Here is an 18,125-nt window from a genome sequence, read left to right as displayed (position 1 = left end):
CTCCCAAGGCCATCAGTAGTTCTAATGGAATGTTGTCTACTCCCGGGGCCTTGTTTCGACTCAGGTCTTTCAGTGCTCTGTCAAACTCTTCACGCAGTATCTTATCTCCCATTTCATCTTCATCTACATCCTCTTCCATTTCCATAAAATTGTCCTCAAGTACATCGCCCTTGTATAAACCCTCTATATACTCCTTCCACCTTTCTGCCTTCCCTTCTTTGCTTAGAACTGGGTTGCCATCAGAGCTCTTGATATTCATACAAGTGGTTCTCTTCTCTCCAAAGGTCTCTTTAATTATCCTGTAGGCAGTATCTATCTTACCCCTAGTGAGACAAGCCTCTACATCCTTACATTTGTCCTCTAGCCATCCCTGATTATCCATTTTGCACTTCCTGTCGATCTCATTTTTGAGACGTTTGTATTCTTTTTTGCCTGCTTCATTTACTGCATTTTTATATTTTCTCCTTTCATCAATTAAATTCAATATTTCTTCTGTTACCCAAGGATTTCTATTAGCCCTCGTCTTTTTACCTACTTGATCCTCTGCTGCTTTCACTACTTCATCCCTCAAAGCTACCCATTCTTCTTCTACTGTATTTCTTTCCCCCATTCCTGTCAATTGTTCCCTTATGCTCTCCCTGAAACTCTCTACAACCTCTCGTTCTTTCAGTTTATCCAGGTCCCATCTCCTTAAATTGCCACCTTTTTGCAGTTTCTTCAGTTTCAATCTGCAGTTCATAACCAAGAGATTGTGGTCAGAATCCATATCTGCCCCTGGAAATGTCTTACAATTTAAAACCTGTTTCCTAAATCTCTGTCTTACCATTATATAATCTATCTGATACCTTTTAGTATCTCCAGGACTCTTCCAGGTATACAACCTTCTTTTATGATTCTTGAACCAAGTGTTAGCTATGATTAAGTTATGCTCTGTGCAAAATTCTACAAGGCGGCTTCCTCTTTCATTTCTTCCCCCCAATCCATATTCACCTACTATGTTTCCTTCTCTTCCTTTTCCTACTGACGAATTCCAGTCACCCATGACTATTAAATTTTTGTCTCCCTTCACTACCTGAATAATTTCTTTTATCTCGTCATACATTTCATCAATTTCTTCATCATCTGCAGAGCTAGTTGGCATATAAACTTGTACTACTGTAGTAGGCATGGGCTTTGTGTCTATCTTGGCCACAATAATGCGTTCACTATGCTGTTTGTAGTAGCTAACCCGCACTCCTATTTTTTTATTCATTATTAAACCTACTCTGGCATTACCTCTATTTGATTTTGTATTTATAACCCTGTAATCACCTGACCAAAAGTCTTGTTCCTCCTGCCACCGAACTTCACTAATTCCTACTATATCTAACTTTAACCTACCCATTTCCCTTTTTAAATTTTCTAACCTACCTGCCCGATTAAGGGATGTGACATTCCACACTCCGATCCGTAGAACGCCAGTTTTCTTTCTCCTGATAACGACGTCCTCTTGAGTAGTCCCCTCCCGGAGATCCAAATGGGGGACTATTTTACCTCCGGAATATTTTACCCAAGAGGATGCCATCATCATTTAATCATACAGTAAAGCTGCATGTGTCTCATTTCCTAATCTAATTCCCTCAGCGTTACCTGATTTAATTCAACTACGTTCCATTATCATAGTTTTGCTTTTGTCGATGTTCATCTTATATCCTCCTTTCAAGACACTGTCCATTCTGTTCAACTGTTCTTCCACGTCCTATGCTGTCTCTGACAGAATTACAGTGTCTTCGGCAAACGTCAAAGTTTTTATTTCTTCTCCAAGGAATTTAATTCCTACTCCAAATTTTTCTCTTGTTTCCTTTACTGTTTGCTCAATATTCAGATTGAATATCATCGTAGATAGGTTACAATCCTGCCTCACTCCCTTCTCAACCACTGCTTCCCTTTTGTGCCCGTTGCCTCTATTAACTGCCATCTGGTTTTTGTGCAGCTTCTAAATAGCCTTTCGCTCCCTGTATTTTACCCTTGACATCTTCAAAATTTCAAAGAGAGTTTTCCAGTCAACAATGTCAAAAGCTTTCTCTAAGTCTACAAATGCTAGCTATGTAGGTTTGCCTTTCCTTAATCTATCTTCTGAGATAAGTTGTAGGATCAGTATTGCCTCACGTGTTCCAACATTTCTACAGAATCTAAACTGATCTTTACCGAGGTCAGCTTCTACCAGTTTTTCCATTTGTCTGTAAAAGTCATGTGAGTGTTTCGCAGCTGTGACTTATTAAACTGCCAGTTCAGTAATTTTCACAACTGTTAACACTTGCTTTCTTTGGGATTGGAATTATCATATTCTTCTTCAAGTATGAGGGTATTTCGCCTGTCTTGTACATCTTGCTCATCAGATGGTAGAGTTTGGCAGGGCTGGCTCTCCCAAGGCTATCAGTAGTTCTGATGGAATGTTGTCTACTCCCGGGGCCTCATTTCGACTTAGGTCTTTCAGTGCTGTGTCAAACTCTTCACGCAGTATCACATCTCCCATTTCATCTTCATCTACACCCTCTTCCATTTGCTTAATATTTCCCTCGAGTACATTGCCCTTGTATAGATCCTCTATACACTCCTTCCACCTTTCTGCCTTCCCTTCTTTGCTTAGAACTGGTTTTCCATGTGAGCTCTTGATATTCATACAAGTGTTTCTCTTTTCTCCAAAGGTCTCTTTAATTTTCCTGTTGGCAATTTCTATCTTACCCCTAGTGATATATGTCTCTACATCCTTACATTAGTCCTCTAGCCATTCCATGCACTGTTAAAACTGCATAAAGAACAAGACAATCCTAATAGCTATGGACTTATTTGCTACTGTACCACTTGCACATGGTTCTTTAAAGAATGCTGCTGCACTGCCTTACAGAGTTAATTAAGTCATCTCTGATCCCATTACAGGCTGGCATCAGACCAAGTAAATGCTGTACAGTGCAAGCACTGGACCTAATGCAGCACATCAAGGATGGTTCTGAAAACAGGAGGGACTGCCTTTCTGAACCTTTCAGTGGCCTATGATACAATCGACCACCAACTGCTTTTAGAGAAACCGTACGTTCTCTCAAGGACTACAAATGGAGGTGAATATTTGGAAAACTTCTCCAAATTCAAAGATTTTATTTGCACTTTCAACAAGAGAGGAGCTGGTGGAGAACACAGAAGAATGGTCTCCCACAGGACAGTGTAATTGCCCTGATTGTTTATAACACCTGTTCTAATGGCCAACTTGTTCCTCAAAACACCCAAAGTTTTATATACGCCAATGATCACACTTTCACCACCAAAGCAAATAGCTTTAATGTCTTGGAGTTCTATGTATCAGCAGCCCTGGAACAACTCTCTACCTATTACAAGGACAATCAGTTCAATCCAACACTGCCAAAACTTGAACATGTGTGTTTCCCCTGAAGAGCATACAGAGTACAAGAACTCTGCAGCTGACCAATGAGTGCACTCCACAGGAACACTGCGCAACTCTAAAATATCTAGGGTTCACCTTGGATAAACACTTACCCAGAGTAAACACCATATGAACACTAAACAGAAAGTTTGCAGCAAGAAACGTCATTCACAAACTGTTAGTAAGTACATGGGGTCTGCAGCCCTTGGTGATAAGGACTACAGCTCCCACTTTATCCTATTCAGCAGCAGAGTTTGTGTGCCTCATATGGGGTGAGTTGTGCTGTGCAAAGTGGGTGACATACCCCGTAATGAATCCTATATCATAACAAGATGCCTGATGCACACACCCAAATACACACTCTACTGTCTTGCAGATACTTTATACCACTACACATCAGATGGAAACTGGCAGCCCAAAAAGAGGAAACAAAAATATTAACCTCTGTGATAAATCTGTTGTATGATAACTTGCCAGCTCATCAGTGGCTTAAACATAGGAAAAACTTTCTGTGTTCTACACAGAACCTCACTGGTACACTTCAGAGTACAAGACTGGACCTGGGGAAAGTAAGAACTGCATCCATCAGTGATTGGCCAACATGCAAAGAGGAATTCTCTCCCGGCTATGCCAGGGAGTGGACAACATGGAAATTGCTCAACAGACTGTGCTCTAAAGCTGCAAAGTTCAAAGAAAACATAGAGGTGGAGTTTTCTGGATGAACAGACTCCCTATCACTGTGTACACCTGCAGACTACCACCTATCTCTTGCAGTGTGAGTTCTGTCCAAAAATCTGTGCTATGGAGGATCAACATGAGGCTAATCCAAATGCATTGGACGTAGTCAACTTTTGATCCAAGACAATGTAATCTAAAACAATAATATATACATATTCTTGCCCCCACTCCCCTTTCTTACAATTTATTGTAGTTGGGATGCTTCTGCCATTAGTAAATAAATCAAATAGAGTCTTCCTTAGGAAGGAGAGGGATAGGTTGGGAGGTCTAGAAAGCAAGGCCAGACCACTCAGGCTCTTTCATCGCATGGTATGAGTGACCTGCCCATCCTTTTTAACCTCCCCCAACACATTCTTCTATCCCCCATCATGGGAGAAATGTTAGTTTTAGAAAGCATTTGAAATTAAGTACATGGTTATTACAAATGATTGAAGCGATTTCACAGCTCTACAATAACTTTATTATTTGAGATATTTTCACAATGCTTTGCACACACATACAAAAACTCAAAAAGTTTTTTTAGGCATTCACAAATGTTCGATATGTGCCCCTTTAGTGATTCGGCAGACATCAAGCCGATAATCAAGTTCCTCCCACACTCGGCGCAGCATGTCCCCGTCAATGAGTTCGAAAGCATCGTTGATGCGAGCTCGCAGTTCTGGCACGTTTCTTGGTAGAGGAGGTTTAAACACTGAATCTTTCACATAACCCCACAGAAAGAAATCGCATGGGGTTAAGTCGGGAGAGCGTGGAAGCCATGACATGAATTGTTGATCATGATCTCCATCACGACCGATCCATCGGTTTTCCAATCTCCTGTTTAAGAAATGCCGAACATCATGATGGATGTGCGATGGAGCACCATCCTGTTGAAAGATGAAGTCAGCGCTGTCGGTCTCCAGTTGTGGCATGAGCCAATTTTCCAGCATGTCCAGATAGACGTGTCCTGTAACGTTTTTTTCGCAGAAGAAAAAGGGGCTGTAAACTTTAAACCGTGAGATTGCACAAAACACGTTAACTTTTGGTGAATTGCAAATTTGCTGCACGAATGCGTGAGGATTCTCTACCACCCAGATTCGCACATTGTGTCTGTTCACTTCACCATTAAGAAAAAATGTTGCTTCATCACTAAAAACAAGTTTCGCACTGAACGCATCCTCTTCCATGAGCTGTTGCAACCACGCTGAAAATTCAAAGCGTTTGACTTTATCGGGTGTCAGGGCTTGTAGCAATTGTAAACAGTAAGGCTTCTGCTTTAGCCTTTCCCGTAAGATTTTCCAAACCGTCGGCTGTGGTACGTTTAGCTCCCTGCTTGCTTTATTCGTCGACGTCCGCGGGCTACGCGTGAAACTTGCCCGCACGCGTTCAACCGTTTCTTCGCTCACTGCAGGCCGACCCGTTCATTTCGCCTTACAGAGGCATCCAGAAGCTTTAAACTGCGCATACCATCGCCGAATGGAGTTAGCAGTTGGTGGATCTTTGTTGAACTTCGTCCTGAAGTGTCGTTGCACTGTTATGACTGACTGATGTGAGTGCATTTCAAGCACGATATACGCTTTCTCGGCTCCTATCGCCATTTTGTCTCACTGCGCTCTCGAGCGCTCTGGCGGCAGAAACCTGTAGTGCGGCTTCCGCCGAACAAAACTTTATGAGTTTTTCTACGTATCTGTAGTGTATCGTGACCATATGTCAATGAATGGAGCTACAGCGAATGTATGAAATCGCTTCAATCATTTGTAATAGCCCTGTACTGACCAGTAGTTCTGCATCATAATTTATTGATTTTCTTGGTTGAGTTTTCATTTAATAGAATTTAGTGAAGACACACTTGCTGCAGTTGTAAAGTTTGAAGTCAACCTGAGAGGCCCAAGAACTTCTACTTCTAACTGTTGGGAACATCCTAATTCTGAGAAATGAAAAAGGAAAACATAATAAAATTTCACCAGTAAGATAGCTCACATAAGCTGGTGGAAGTAAATGGATTCACAGGGTGTATACGACCCGGGACATTCAGGAGATCCGGGAAAAACCCAGGAATTTTTTTATCCGGGAGAAAAGTGGGATAAACCCGGGAATTTTTCAGAATTCTGGGAATTTTTCATTGTTTTAGTTTTCAGTTAAATTTTTGGGGTTTTGACGGGTAAGAACCAATACTCTAACAAAGGATATTACTGTATCCCCCTTCTGCAGAATAATACTGCAGCAACGAAACATGAACAAGAGAAAAAACACGAAAATAAAACTTAAGTCGCAAAGGAAATATACAACAATAAAACACCGTACTCATACAAGCGTTTGCCAACTGCAAAGTGTGTCGAAGGCCTTGGGAAGACTATGCAATGCTTCCTAACAACAAATTGCCTCCGATGAGCATGACGTCACAACTGTTTACTTTAGATTCCTTTGAGCAGTTGCGAGTGGGCTCCTGTGCATGTGCAGTTGAGTCATGTATGAGAAGTACCTTCTCCCGCTTCTGGCTACAGACGTGTGGTTGTGAGCCACTATGTAATATTGCCCCGGTTCGGAAATATCAGAGATCCGGGGCTGATCCACAGAGCAGTCTAAGTTGTAGTGGGGAATCTGCACGCGACCCATGTTTATGTTTAGTGATTTTGCTGCTTCCTCTTCATTTATTGCTGTCACATTAAACAAAAAGAAAATGAATGTCTATGGCTGTGAGCTATCAAATGAATTAAAATACGTTCGCATAATTACAGAAGGCTTAAAAACGTTATTAGTTTCAGGTGTTATCTCCACCTTTGTGACAGTGAAGCATTAATCGCCTTGCAGAACAATGAAGTTATTTTTGTCAGTTTGCTAAAGAAATTTAGCTTTTATTAATCTTTTCCGCTGGGGCAGTCAGTTTATTTGAAACAAAGTGTTTAATTCCATACCATGGGCTAGTTTCAACTGTTTGTTGCATTTCAAAAGTGCGTGTTTTCATCTTCTAGCACGTATGGCATTATGCCATAATAAAGAACCAAACATGAAATAATACAGTACCGGTACTCAAGAAAGTTTACATTCGAATGTGGACATACGAATGTGCACTTTAAGCCAAATTATGTATTTTAGTATGGTTCATGAATTTCCGATGTTCTTGGAATATCCTCTGATGTCTTGTTTCTTTTGTGACATAGTGTAAGATCTTTTAATGTTTTACACCTACCAACATACGGGCTTCCTGCATCATCGTATCTGCCCAAGCGCGGTGACGCCTGTTTCTGGCGCTCTCTGGCAACTACTGAAACATACCTATTTCTAACAGGTCATGCGAAAATATTGCGAATGGTTGTTTGTGAAGCGTTACTTTCAAAGTAAATTTCGTTTTATGCAAGATGAATTACGTGCGAGAATGTACGATGAATTTCTTAAATCACAGAGTGTTTGACTCTCATTTAAAAATCATCTTTGAGGAATAAATTTAGAAAAATTTTGAGCTCAGAAGATCAGAAATTTATGTCTTTATTAAAAATTTTACTGACACATTTGTGTGATGTACCTTAAAGTGTACCAACAAAGATAATGTAACTTACCAAACGAAAGTGTTGGCATGTTGATAGACACACAAACACACACACAAAATTCGAGCTTTCGCAACCAACAGTTGCTTCTTCAGAAAAGAGGGAAGGAGAGGGAAAGACGAAAGGATGTGGGTTTTATGGGAGAGGGTAAGGAGTCATTCCAATCCCGTGAGCGGAAAGTCTTACCTTAGGGGGAAAAAAAGGACAGGTATAAACGCGCGCGCGCTCACACACACACACACACACACACACACACACACACACACACACACACAGATATATCCATCCGCACATATACAGACACAAGCAGACATTTGTAAAGACAAAGAGTTTGGGCAGAGATGTCAGTCGAGGCGGAAGTGCAGAGGCAAAGATGTTGTTCAATGACAGGTGAGGTATGAGTGGCGGCAACTTGAAATTAGCGGAGGTTGAATCCTGGTGGGTAACGGGAAGAGAGGATATACTGAAGGGTAAGTTCCCATCTCCGGAGTTCTGACAGGTTGGTGTTAGTGGGAAGTAGCCAGATAACCCAGACGGTGTAACACTGTGCCAAGATGTGCTGGCCGTGCACCAAGGCATCTTTAGCCACAGGGTGATTCCTCATTACCAACAAACACTGTCTGCCTGTGTCCATTCATGCAAATGGACAGTTTGTTGCTGGTCATTCCCACATAGAAAGCTTCACAGTGTAGGCAGGTAGGTTGGTAAATCACGTGGGTGCTTTCACACGTGGCTCTGCCTTTGGTCGTGTACACCTTCCGGGTTACAGGACTGGAGTAGGTGGTGGTGGGTGGGTGCATGGGACAGGTTTTACACCAGGGGCAGTTACAAGGGTAGGAGCCTACCCTCTGGCTGGCGAGATCACGTGACGAGCTATGACTGGCTACAAAAGTGCATTGCAATCTTGATTTCAATGCTTTGGAACGTAACATGCAGCGTTTGGTGAAATTTAAATTTTCACTTTCGTAATACGAAAATAAGCAGTGTACATGTTGCTGCACATCAAAGATCTTTCCAAACCTTTTTTTTATACTGAGTTTGATTTTCTAGAGGTCCGGAAAGTTCTACGCCAGTGTATAAAACCATAACCATTCAAAGGATTGATAAGTATAATGTCACTTAACATGGAAAAAGTGTATTTTCACCCAGGAGAAAGTGTAATTTTAACCGGGAAATTCGGGAAAAATCCGGGAATTTTTTTTTTCTTGTCCACGTATACACCCTGATTCAGCATTCATTTGAAGAAACAGACACTTCGTATATTTGAAGCATATATGTTTGTATCTACAGGAGTCATGTTTCAAAGACACTGATGCCCCTTTGCTAAGAGGTTATGCTCTGCTCAGAAAGAACAGGAGGAAGATTAAGGTAAAACAAATTTCCATTGAGGACAAAGTCACTACAGGTGAAGCACCAGCTACTTTTGGACAAGAAGGGTGAAGGAATTGGTTGTGCTCTTTCAAAGGAATCTTCTCATTACATCTACATCTACATCGATATGACGGTGTGTGGCGGGTGGTAACTTGAGTACCTCTATCGGTTCTCCCTTCTATTCCAGTCTCATATTGTTCTTGGAAAGAAAGATTGTCGGTATGCCCCTGTGTGGGCTCTAATCTCTCTGATTTTATCCTCATGGTCTCTTCGTGAGATATATGTAGGAGGGAGCAATATACTGCTTGACTCTTCGGTGAAGGTATGTTCTCAAAACTTCAACAAAAGCCCGTACCGAGCTACTGAGCGTCTCTTGTGCAGATTCTCCCACTGGAGTTTATCTATCATCTCCGTAATGCTTTCATGATTAGTAAATGATCCTGTAACGAAGTGTGCTGCTCTTCGTTGGATCTTTTCTATCTCTTCTATCAACCCTATCTGGTACGGATCCCACACTGGTGAGCAATATTCAAGCAGTGGGCGAACAAGTGCACTGTAACCTACTTCCTTTGTTTTCGGATTGCATTTCCTTAGGATTCTTCCAATGAATCTCAGTCTGGCATCTGCTTTACTGACGATCAACTTTATATGATCATTCCATTTTAAATCACTCCTAATGCCTATTCCCAGATAATTTATGGAATTAACTGCTTCCAGTTGCTGACCTGCTATATTGTAGCTAAATGATAAGGGATCTTTCTTTCTATGTATTCGCAGCACATTACACTTGTCTACATTGAGATTCAATTGCCATTCCCTGTACCATGCGTCAATTCGCTGCAGATCCTCCTGCATTTCAGTACAATTTTCCATTGTTACAACCTCTCGATACACCACAGCATCATCTGCAAAAAACCTCAGTGAACTTCCGATGTCATCCACAAGGTCATTTATGTATATTGTGAATAGCAACGGTCCTATGACACTACCCTGCGGCACACCTGAAATCACTCTTACTTCGGAAGACTTCTCTCCATTGAGAATGACATGCTGTGTTCTGTTATCTAGGAACTCTTCAATCCAATCACACAGTTGGTCTGATAGTCCATATGCTCTTATTTAGTTCATTAAATGACTGTGGAGAACTGTATGAATGCTTGGATCAATCAAACACTGGAAAATCCAGGATGAAATGTAACAATATTATGGGAAGGAAAGCTACCACTCACCATACAGCGGAGATGCTCAGTCCCAGATAGGCACAACAAAAATACTTTCACAATTAAAACTTTCGGCCATTGGCGTCTCAGTCGTGTGTGTGTGTGTGTGTGTGTGTGTGTGTGTGTGTGTGTTCATCTATTTTTGATGTAGGCCTTTTTGGCCAAAATCTTATTTGTGACAGTCTTTTTGTTGTGCCTATCAGTGACTCAGCATTTCTGCTATATGGTGAGTAGCAACTTTCCTTTTCATAATTCCATCCTGGATTTTCCATTGTTAGAAATTTGTTAATGTTGAGTGTAGATTTAAGTGTCAGGAAGTCTTTTCTGAAAGTATTTGTATGAAGTGTAGCCATGTATGGAAGTGAAACATGGACAATAAACAGTATAGACAAGAGGTGAATAGAAGCTTTTCAAATGTGGTGCTACAGAAGAATGCTGAAGACTAGATGGGTAGATCATGTAATTAATGAGGTGGTGCTGAACTGAAATTGGGAGAAGAAGAATTTGTGGCACAATTTGACTAGGAAAAGGGATCAGTTGGTAGGACACATTCTGAGGCATCAAGGGATCACCAGTTTAGTATTGGAGGAAGCGTGGAGGGTAAAAATCGTAGAGGGAGGCCAAGAGATGAATACACTAAACAGATTTGGAAGGCTGTAGGTTGCATTAGGTACTTGGAGATGAAGAGGCTTGCATAGTATAGAGTAGCACGGAGAGCTGCATGAAACCAGTGTTTGGGCTGAAGGCCCCAGCAACAGCAATCGATAGACCAACATGCATTGAATGCTAGGCACTTTGTGAAACAACGTTTTTTCTTCAAGACCCCTAAAATTGCTGCCCAGGGCAGATACCCCAGTTTGACCCCCCCTTCCACCCCGCCCCTCCCTCATTGGTCTGGGCCTGCATGGCGACACTGTACTTGTTGCACTCACACTCAAATGCACTAGTAGCTGGATACAGCATAACGCATAAAAATTAACTGCAAATATTACATTGTTGATTAGTTCCATTACATTTAACTTTTATCCTTCAATTTACTTAACAAAGTCCTTTTGAATTTTTTAACAATTTTTTGATCTTTCCCCCAGCTTAAAAATATTTAAATATTTAATATGTCTTGCATTTCCTTATTACAATTCATAATTTCTTTATTTGACACATACACATCTGTGTATCATTGATGTTTTCATAAATTTTAAATTTCACCATTTCCCTTTATTTCCAAATTAGTGATTAATCCATCTTTTTCTACTACAATGTTCTTTATTTTTAATCTGCTCTGATGCCAGCCAATTGTGCTCCACCAGATTCCAGATTGTTTGACACGCTTTATCTTTTGGCTCTGTCATAGTCTCTGTGTTTTTTTTTATTATTATTAAAAAAAATCTGTTAACTTTCCAACCTTGCTTCTGATGCAGGAATTCTGTATGTCTTGACAGCAGAATGAAAGGACACTTGTTGCCATAATGTATTAAGTTACTAGTTAATTCTATTATTATTTCCTTTATTCAATTGCTGCTGCAGGTATACCGGCTTATAAGCAATTATCAAAAATAGGTAAATATTCAGAGCTTACCCTATCTTGGGAATACTTTTAAAGCTAATATTGGACAACTCCAACGCTCATTTGATTAAATTAAAGCTAAATTCTTTGGTGGACATTACTTGATAATGGAAATCACAGTGAATTACTACAGTTATTCATTTGCACTTTGTAATGACACCTGGAAAATGCCAAAACTTGTGGGAAATGCCAAAACAGATAGAAGATATTAGTGTCTTTCAATAAGTATTATGGTAATTCTTCCAGGTAACTTTTTCAGTATGTTCAACATCTCCTATTTCAAGATAAATGAAGAGGCAAATATTTAAAAAAAATTAGCTGTTCATGTTGCAATAAACTCAAATTCTGACTTTCCACCTGGTCCAACATCAAAAATGTAGAGGAGAAAAAAAAATCTCTGTTATGGATTGTTGCACCTATAGTCAGGGAAGTGTGTGACATAAGTATAGATTTATAGGGCTTTGCTATGTGTTCTACTTCTTCCTTACCAAAATTGTATTGGTATGAAGTGAGAATAAACTGATAGGAACATGAACATGACCTATCATTAATCTTCTTTATTGTTTGAATGAACTTTTCCTCTTTGTTATCTAAATCCTCCATTCTTGACATTTTAAAATCTTACACAATGTTACAAGTTGCATTTTTTGCCAGTTATTATGATTCAAGTAGTGCCATTAATAAATTGTAACTTCACAAAACTGAGGAAGTTTGTATAACATTGATTGGATAACAACTTGTTGCAGGACATACTGTCATCTATGGAGGAGTACAAACAATCATATATCAGCAAGCTGTCAGAGTTTGAGGCAGAAAAGAAGAAGCTTTTGGAAAAGACAACTTGTTTAGAGAAAGACAACAGGGAACTTATGATGGAAAAAGTAAGTGCTTCTTTGCTACTTTTCTCATTTACCTCATACAGTGTATTCTGTCTGTGATTGATTTAAAGTTTTTTGTTTTGTTATTTATATATTGTTGTTATAATACTAAGTTTGACCAGCAAAATTGTAATCAAGAGCAAGTTATGATATGAATAATTTTGTTGCAGTAGTTGCAAAGAGATTAAGTAGCTTGCACAAGATAGACTAGCTTGGAGAACTACTTAAAACCAATCTTCAGACTGAAGACCATGGGAGCATTGAAAGATTCACTACCAAAGAAATTACATGCAAAGTGTTTCTATAAAACAAAGGACATTTCAGAATATCATTGAAATAATATGCTGATTACAGTAAATCCTTAACAGTTTTTCTTATTATTAAAACACTTCTTCAAAAATGAGAAAAATACTCAAATAAACAAATTAAAAATTACTACTTGACTTTCTGCATGCCAATCACTACATGCAGCAAATTAAACCAAACTCATTCAAATGATTTTATCAGAAGATTAGTCAACTTGTTCTTTCCATCGATATAGTCCAACTTATTTTAACCCTTCAGATATACTTCCAAAATAAAGAAGTGTCGGGCTCTATATGTTTTGGTTCTTGATGAATATTAATACTTTTTGCTGGCTTCAATATACCAGCATTGTCGACATAAAATGTTGGAAGCTGTTCTGGCATTATATGTAATTCAGATAGTAAGTAATATAATCAAAAATAATTCTTTGGCTCCTTCAGTATTGCACCACCAGAGTATTTTGCCACGGTGCTTGTTGTTGGATGACTTGTCTCCAGCAAAATCAGTATTACTAAAAATTGTCAAATGTATTTCTCTGCCATCAAAATAAATAATATCATGTGGCTTCCAGATCGTGAGCTTCCACAAGGCTCAAACTACTTATGTCCACTATTGTTATTCACCTATGTGGATGATGTTCCATTTAATATGTGACAAGAAGAAATAGTTCTTTTTGCAGATAATCCTAGTATCAATCTAAACTTACCGGGTGATCAAAAAGTCAGTATAAATTTGAAAACTGAATAAATTATGGAATAATGTAGATAGAGAGGTACAAATTGACACACATGCATGGAATGACATGGGGTTTTATTAGAACCAAACTAATACAAAAGTTCAAAAAATGTCCAACGGATGGCACTTCATCTGATCAGAATAGCAATAATTAGCATAACAAAGTAAGACAAAGCAAAGATGATGTTCTTTACAGGAAATGCTCAATATGTCCACCATCATTCCTCAACAATAGCTGTAGTTGAGGAATAATGTTGTGAACAGCACTGTAAAGCATGTCTGGAGTTATGGTGAGGCATTGGCGTCGGATGTTGTCTTTCAGCATCCCTAGAGATATCGGTCAATCACAATACACTTGCGACTTCAGGTAACCCCAAAGCCAATAATTGCACGGACTGAGGTCTGGCGACCTGGGAGGCCAAGCTCCTTTTATACACGATTGTCATGCACAGTCACTGACGTTTTGCTGTCCAGCACCATCTGTCGGACTTTTTTCTTCCCCTAATAAAACCCCATGTCATTCCAAGCATGTGTGTCAATTTTTACCTCTCTATCTACATTATTCCGTGGTTTATTATGTTTTCAAATTTATACTGACTTTTTGATCACCTGGTATATCTGGCCTGAGCTGCTGCAGTTGGTGGTCATGTGTGCATGAGATATGGTTGCTTGTGTGAGTGAATGGTGTGTTTCTCTTTTTCTGGCAAAGGCTAATGCCAAAAACTTTTGTGTAAGTGCGTTTTTAATTGTGAATTGCGCCTGTCTGCAAGTGCATGTTGTCTTTATGGTAAGTAGCAATCTGTCTTTTTCTACATTGTTAACAATATGAAAAGGATAGATTGCTATTCAACCATAGAGGAGGCACTAACTCACAGACAGGCACAATGAATAAGACCACTAACCTTTTAAGCTTTCAGACAAAAAGTTCTTTCCAAAATAGAAAAAACACACACACTTATACAGTTACAGGTCCCACACACATGGTCACTGTCTCCAGCTTCTGGGACCTGACTGAGTGGTTGGAGACAATGGCTATATGTGTGTGAGTTGTATTTGTGTGAAGGTGTTTGTGTTTTCTATTTTGGAAGAAGGACCATTTTGTCTGAAAGCTTAAATGCATATCAGTCTTTTTAATTGTACCCGTTTGTGGCTCAACGCCTCCTCTGTGTGAAAAGTAGCACTCTATCCTTTTCATCTTGTTGGTATTCCGTCCTGAATTTTCCATTGTTTGATTTTCTCAAACATACATGTAGCAAAAGAATAAATGGTAAATAATGTTCTTAAAAGTATTATTGAGCGATTTTCTGCCACGCTCTTGCTCTCAGTTTCTAAAGAGACAACTTATTCAGTTCTGTACATCTATAGGTACAACAGCAATGATGACCTTAATAAATGCTGAGAAAATAATAGCAGAGGTGAAAATCTAAAAGGTTCCTGTGTCCTTAATGGTTAGAATTTAAACTGGAAAAAAAATTGTTCTCTGGAAACAGACCAGTTCAGCCACATTAGAACTTTAAATTACTGCAAATCTTCGGGAGACACAAATACTAAATTAAGATATTTTGTTCATATTTATTCAATAATTTCATGTGAAATAATGTTAAATGGTAACTCCTCTTTAATAAAGTTTTCATTGCTCAAAACCATGCTTTACAAAGTCTATACAAAAAATTCCAGAACATGCATTATTTTGCACCAATGGTGTGTTGAAACGAAATGTGGTTAGCATCCCTGCACATGTCTGTGTTTAATATGTAACTGTTGGAAGTTTCATTGCTGTATGTCTGTTAGTTATTGTCCAGTGCTGTGTTGAGTAGAACATTATGTTGCACAGTTTGTGAATTTTGAAATGGCAGAGTTAGAGGAGAAATATGTATGCATTACATTTTGCATGAAACTCAAGAAAATCTTTACAGAGACACACCAAAAGATGTGTGAAGCCTACAGTGATGAGTGCTTAAACCATACTTAGTGTTATGAATGGTTCACACAGTTTAAAAATGGCCAGACAGAAATTAAATATGACCGTCATTCAGGATGCCCTTTGACATCTACCAACAACTCTCATGTCAGGAACATCAATGAAACTGTGCATGCCAATTGAAGACTGGAGATTGCAGAAGAATGTAACATTTCAGTTCTATAATGTTTGACACAGCATATTGGAATGCATCATGTTGCCGCCAGGTTCATCCCATGACTCACAACCTTTGAAGAGCTTTTGGATTGTGGAATTGAGAACAAAATGTTCCTTAGGAGAATCATAACTGGTGATGAGACATGTGTTCATGGTTGTGATTTTGATACCAGTTTTAGTCTTCACAAGGGGTCCAGTGGCCGAGATAGACACGAAGCCCACACCTACTACAGTAGTACAAGTTTATATGCCAACTAACTCTGCAGATGACGAAGAAATTGAAGAAATGTATAATGAGATAAAAGAAATTATTCAGGTAGTGAAGGGAGACGAAAATTTAATAGTCATGGTTGACTGGAATTCAACAGTAGGAAAAGGGAGAAAGAAAACTGGCATTCTATGGATCGGAGCATGGAATGTCAGATCTCTTAATCGGGCAGGTAGGTTAGAAAATTTAAAAAGGGAAATGGATAGGTTAAAGTTAGATATAGTGGGAATTAGTGAAGTTCGGTGGCAGGAGGAACAAGACTTCTGGTCAGGTGAATACAGGGTTATAAATACAAAATCAAATAGGGGTAATGCAGGAGTAGGTTTAATCATCATCATCTTGGACAGTTTCCAGCCACTGGCTGGGTCTGTCGGGAACACAAGCCTTTCCATCGTGTTCTGTCTTTCCACCATTCCCCCTCTTCCACCTTCGTCCAGTTCTCTCCTCTTCTCGTCACACATTCCTTCACTCCCTTCACCCATCTATCTCTTGGTCTTCCTCTGGGCCTCTTCCCCTCCAGTTGCAGATCAAACATCCTCTTTGGAATTCTTCCCTCATCCATTCTCTTCATGTGTCCATACCACTGCAGTCTTGCTTTTTCTATCCTGTCCTGTACTGGTTCCTCCTTTAGTCTTTCCCTCACATACACATTTCGCAATCTGTCTCGTCTTGTTACACTCAACCTGCTCCTCTGGAACTTCATTTCACTAGCCTGTATTCTACTTTTGTCGCTTTTGTGCATTACCCATATCTCACTTCCGTATGCCAATACCCCCCTGCGGGTTCGGGGGTAAGAATAGGCCCGCGGTATTCCTGCCTGTCGTAAGAGGCGACTAAAAGGAGTCTCAAATGTTTCGGCCTTATGTGATGGTCCCCTCTCGGGTTTGACCTCCATCTTTCTAAATTATTCCGAAGAGCGAGCCAATTGGGGAAGGGCGCCTTACATGGTGCACTGTATCCGTCGTGCAATTCGACCTTTAGCCGGCTTTCTCGTCGTTGCAATGGTGTCCCGCTCGTTTTCGATCTCTTGGGCGATTACCACGCTGCACTCTGCAGTGTTTCTTTTATCTGCGACGACGACCTTGGTCAGTTTTGCACCTAAGATCCAGCACGGTAGCCAGTCCATTGTGGTGGGGCCGCCATGTACCCTCTTGGTTGTAGCCCCCTGACAACACAGGGATCACTCTACTGATGCCTGCGCCGTTAACTCCCCACGTATGCCAAGGAGTAGATGCCCATCTCCTTGGGGCATCAGGACTCCCGGCAATGGCCGTCCTGCCAGGTGGCTATTGCTGCGGCTGGGTGGCGCCCGTGGGGAGGGCCCTTGGTCGGAGTAGGTGGCATCAGGGCGGATGACCCGCAATGAAGCGTGGTACATCATCTCTCGCTGGCGGCCAGCCATCAGCAGTCTCTAAGCGTTCGAGGGCTCATTTTAAGGGTAATGTTTATGACCCCAAATCGTTCCCATCCCTGGCCACACCATGGGAGGAACGAAAGGCGTTGAATGAAAGTGAAACGTATTCGCCCAGATATCTTGTCTGTACCAGAGCTGATGGGGAATCTTTTATATCCGTGAAGCCTCAGTTCTTTGTTGAGCATTTAGAGGACAAGTTTGGGGAGGTGGAGGGCTTGTCAAAGATGCGGTCCGGATCGGTGTTGATAAAAACGGCATCCTCCGCCCAGTCGCGGGCCTTGCTCGCTTGTACTAAGCTGGGGGATGTCTCCGTCACTATCACCCCCCATAAAAGCTTAAATATGGTTCAGGGAATTATTTTGCACCGCGATCTCCTTTTACAGTCCGATGACGAGCTGCGCGCCAACTTAGAGCGACGAGGTGTACATTTCGTCCGGCGCGTTCATCGGGGTCCGAGGGACAATCAGGTTGCTACCGGTGCCTTCATCTTGGCCTTCAAGGGTGATACGTTACCGGAAAAGGTCAAGGTGATGGTCTACCGATGTGACGTCA

The 18,125-nt window shown here is 40.5% G+C and overlaps 1 protein-coding gene across 1 annotated transcript in view; it reads left to right on the top strand.

The window, feature by feature from the left end:
- Positions 1-18,125, top strand: part of LOC126253195 (myosin-11-like) — a 194,733-nt gene that overhangs the window by 115,941 nt on the left and 60,667 nt on the right. The window contains exon 8 of the mRNA XM_049954361.1: positions 12,582-12,716. Coding sequence (XP_049810318.1) covers positions 12,582-12,716 — 135 coding nt within the window. The remainder of the gene's footprint in view (positions 1-12,581; positions 12,717-18,125) is intronic.

This window comes from Schistocerca nitens, chromosome 4 (genome assembly GCF_023898315.1).
Source record: "Schistocerca nitens isolate TAMUIC-IGC-003100 chromosome 4, iqSchNite1.1, whole genome shotgun sequence".
Classification (NCBI taxonomy): Eukaryota; Metazoa; Arthropoda; class Insecta; order Orthoptera; family Acrididae; genus Schistocerca; species Schistocerca nitens.
This window is presented reverse-complemented; position numbering and strand designations above follow the sequence as displayed.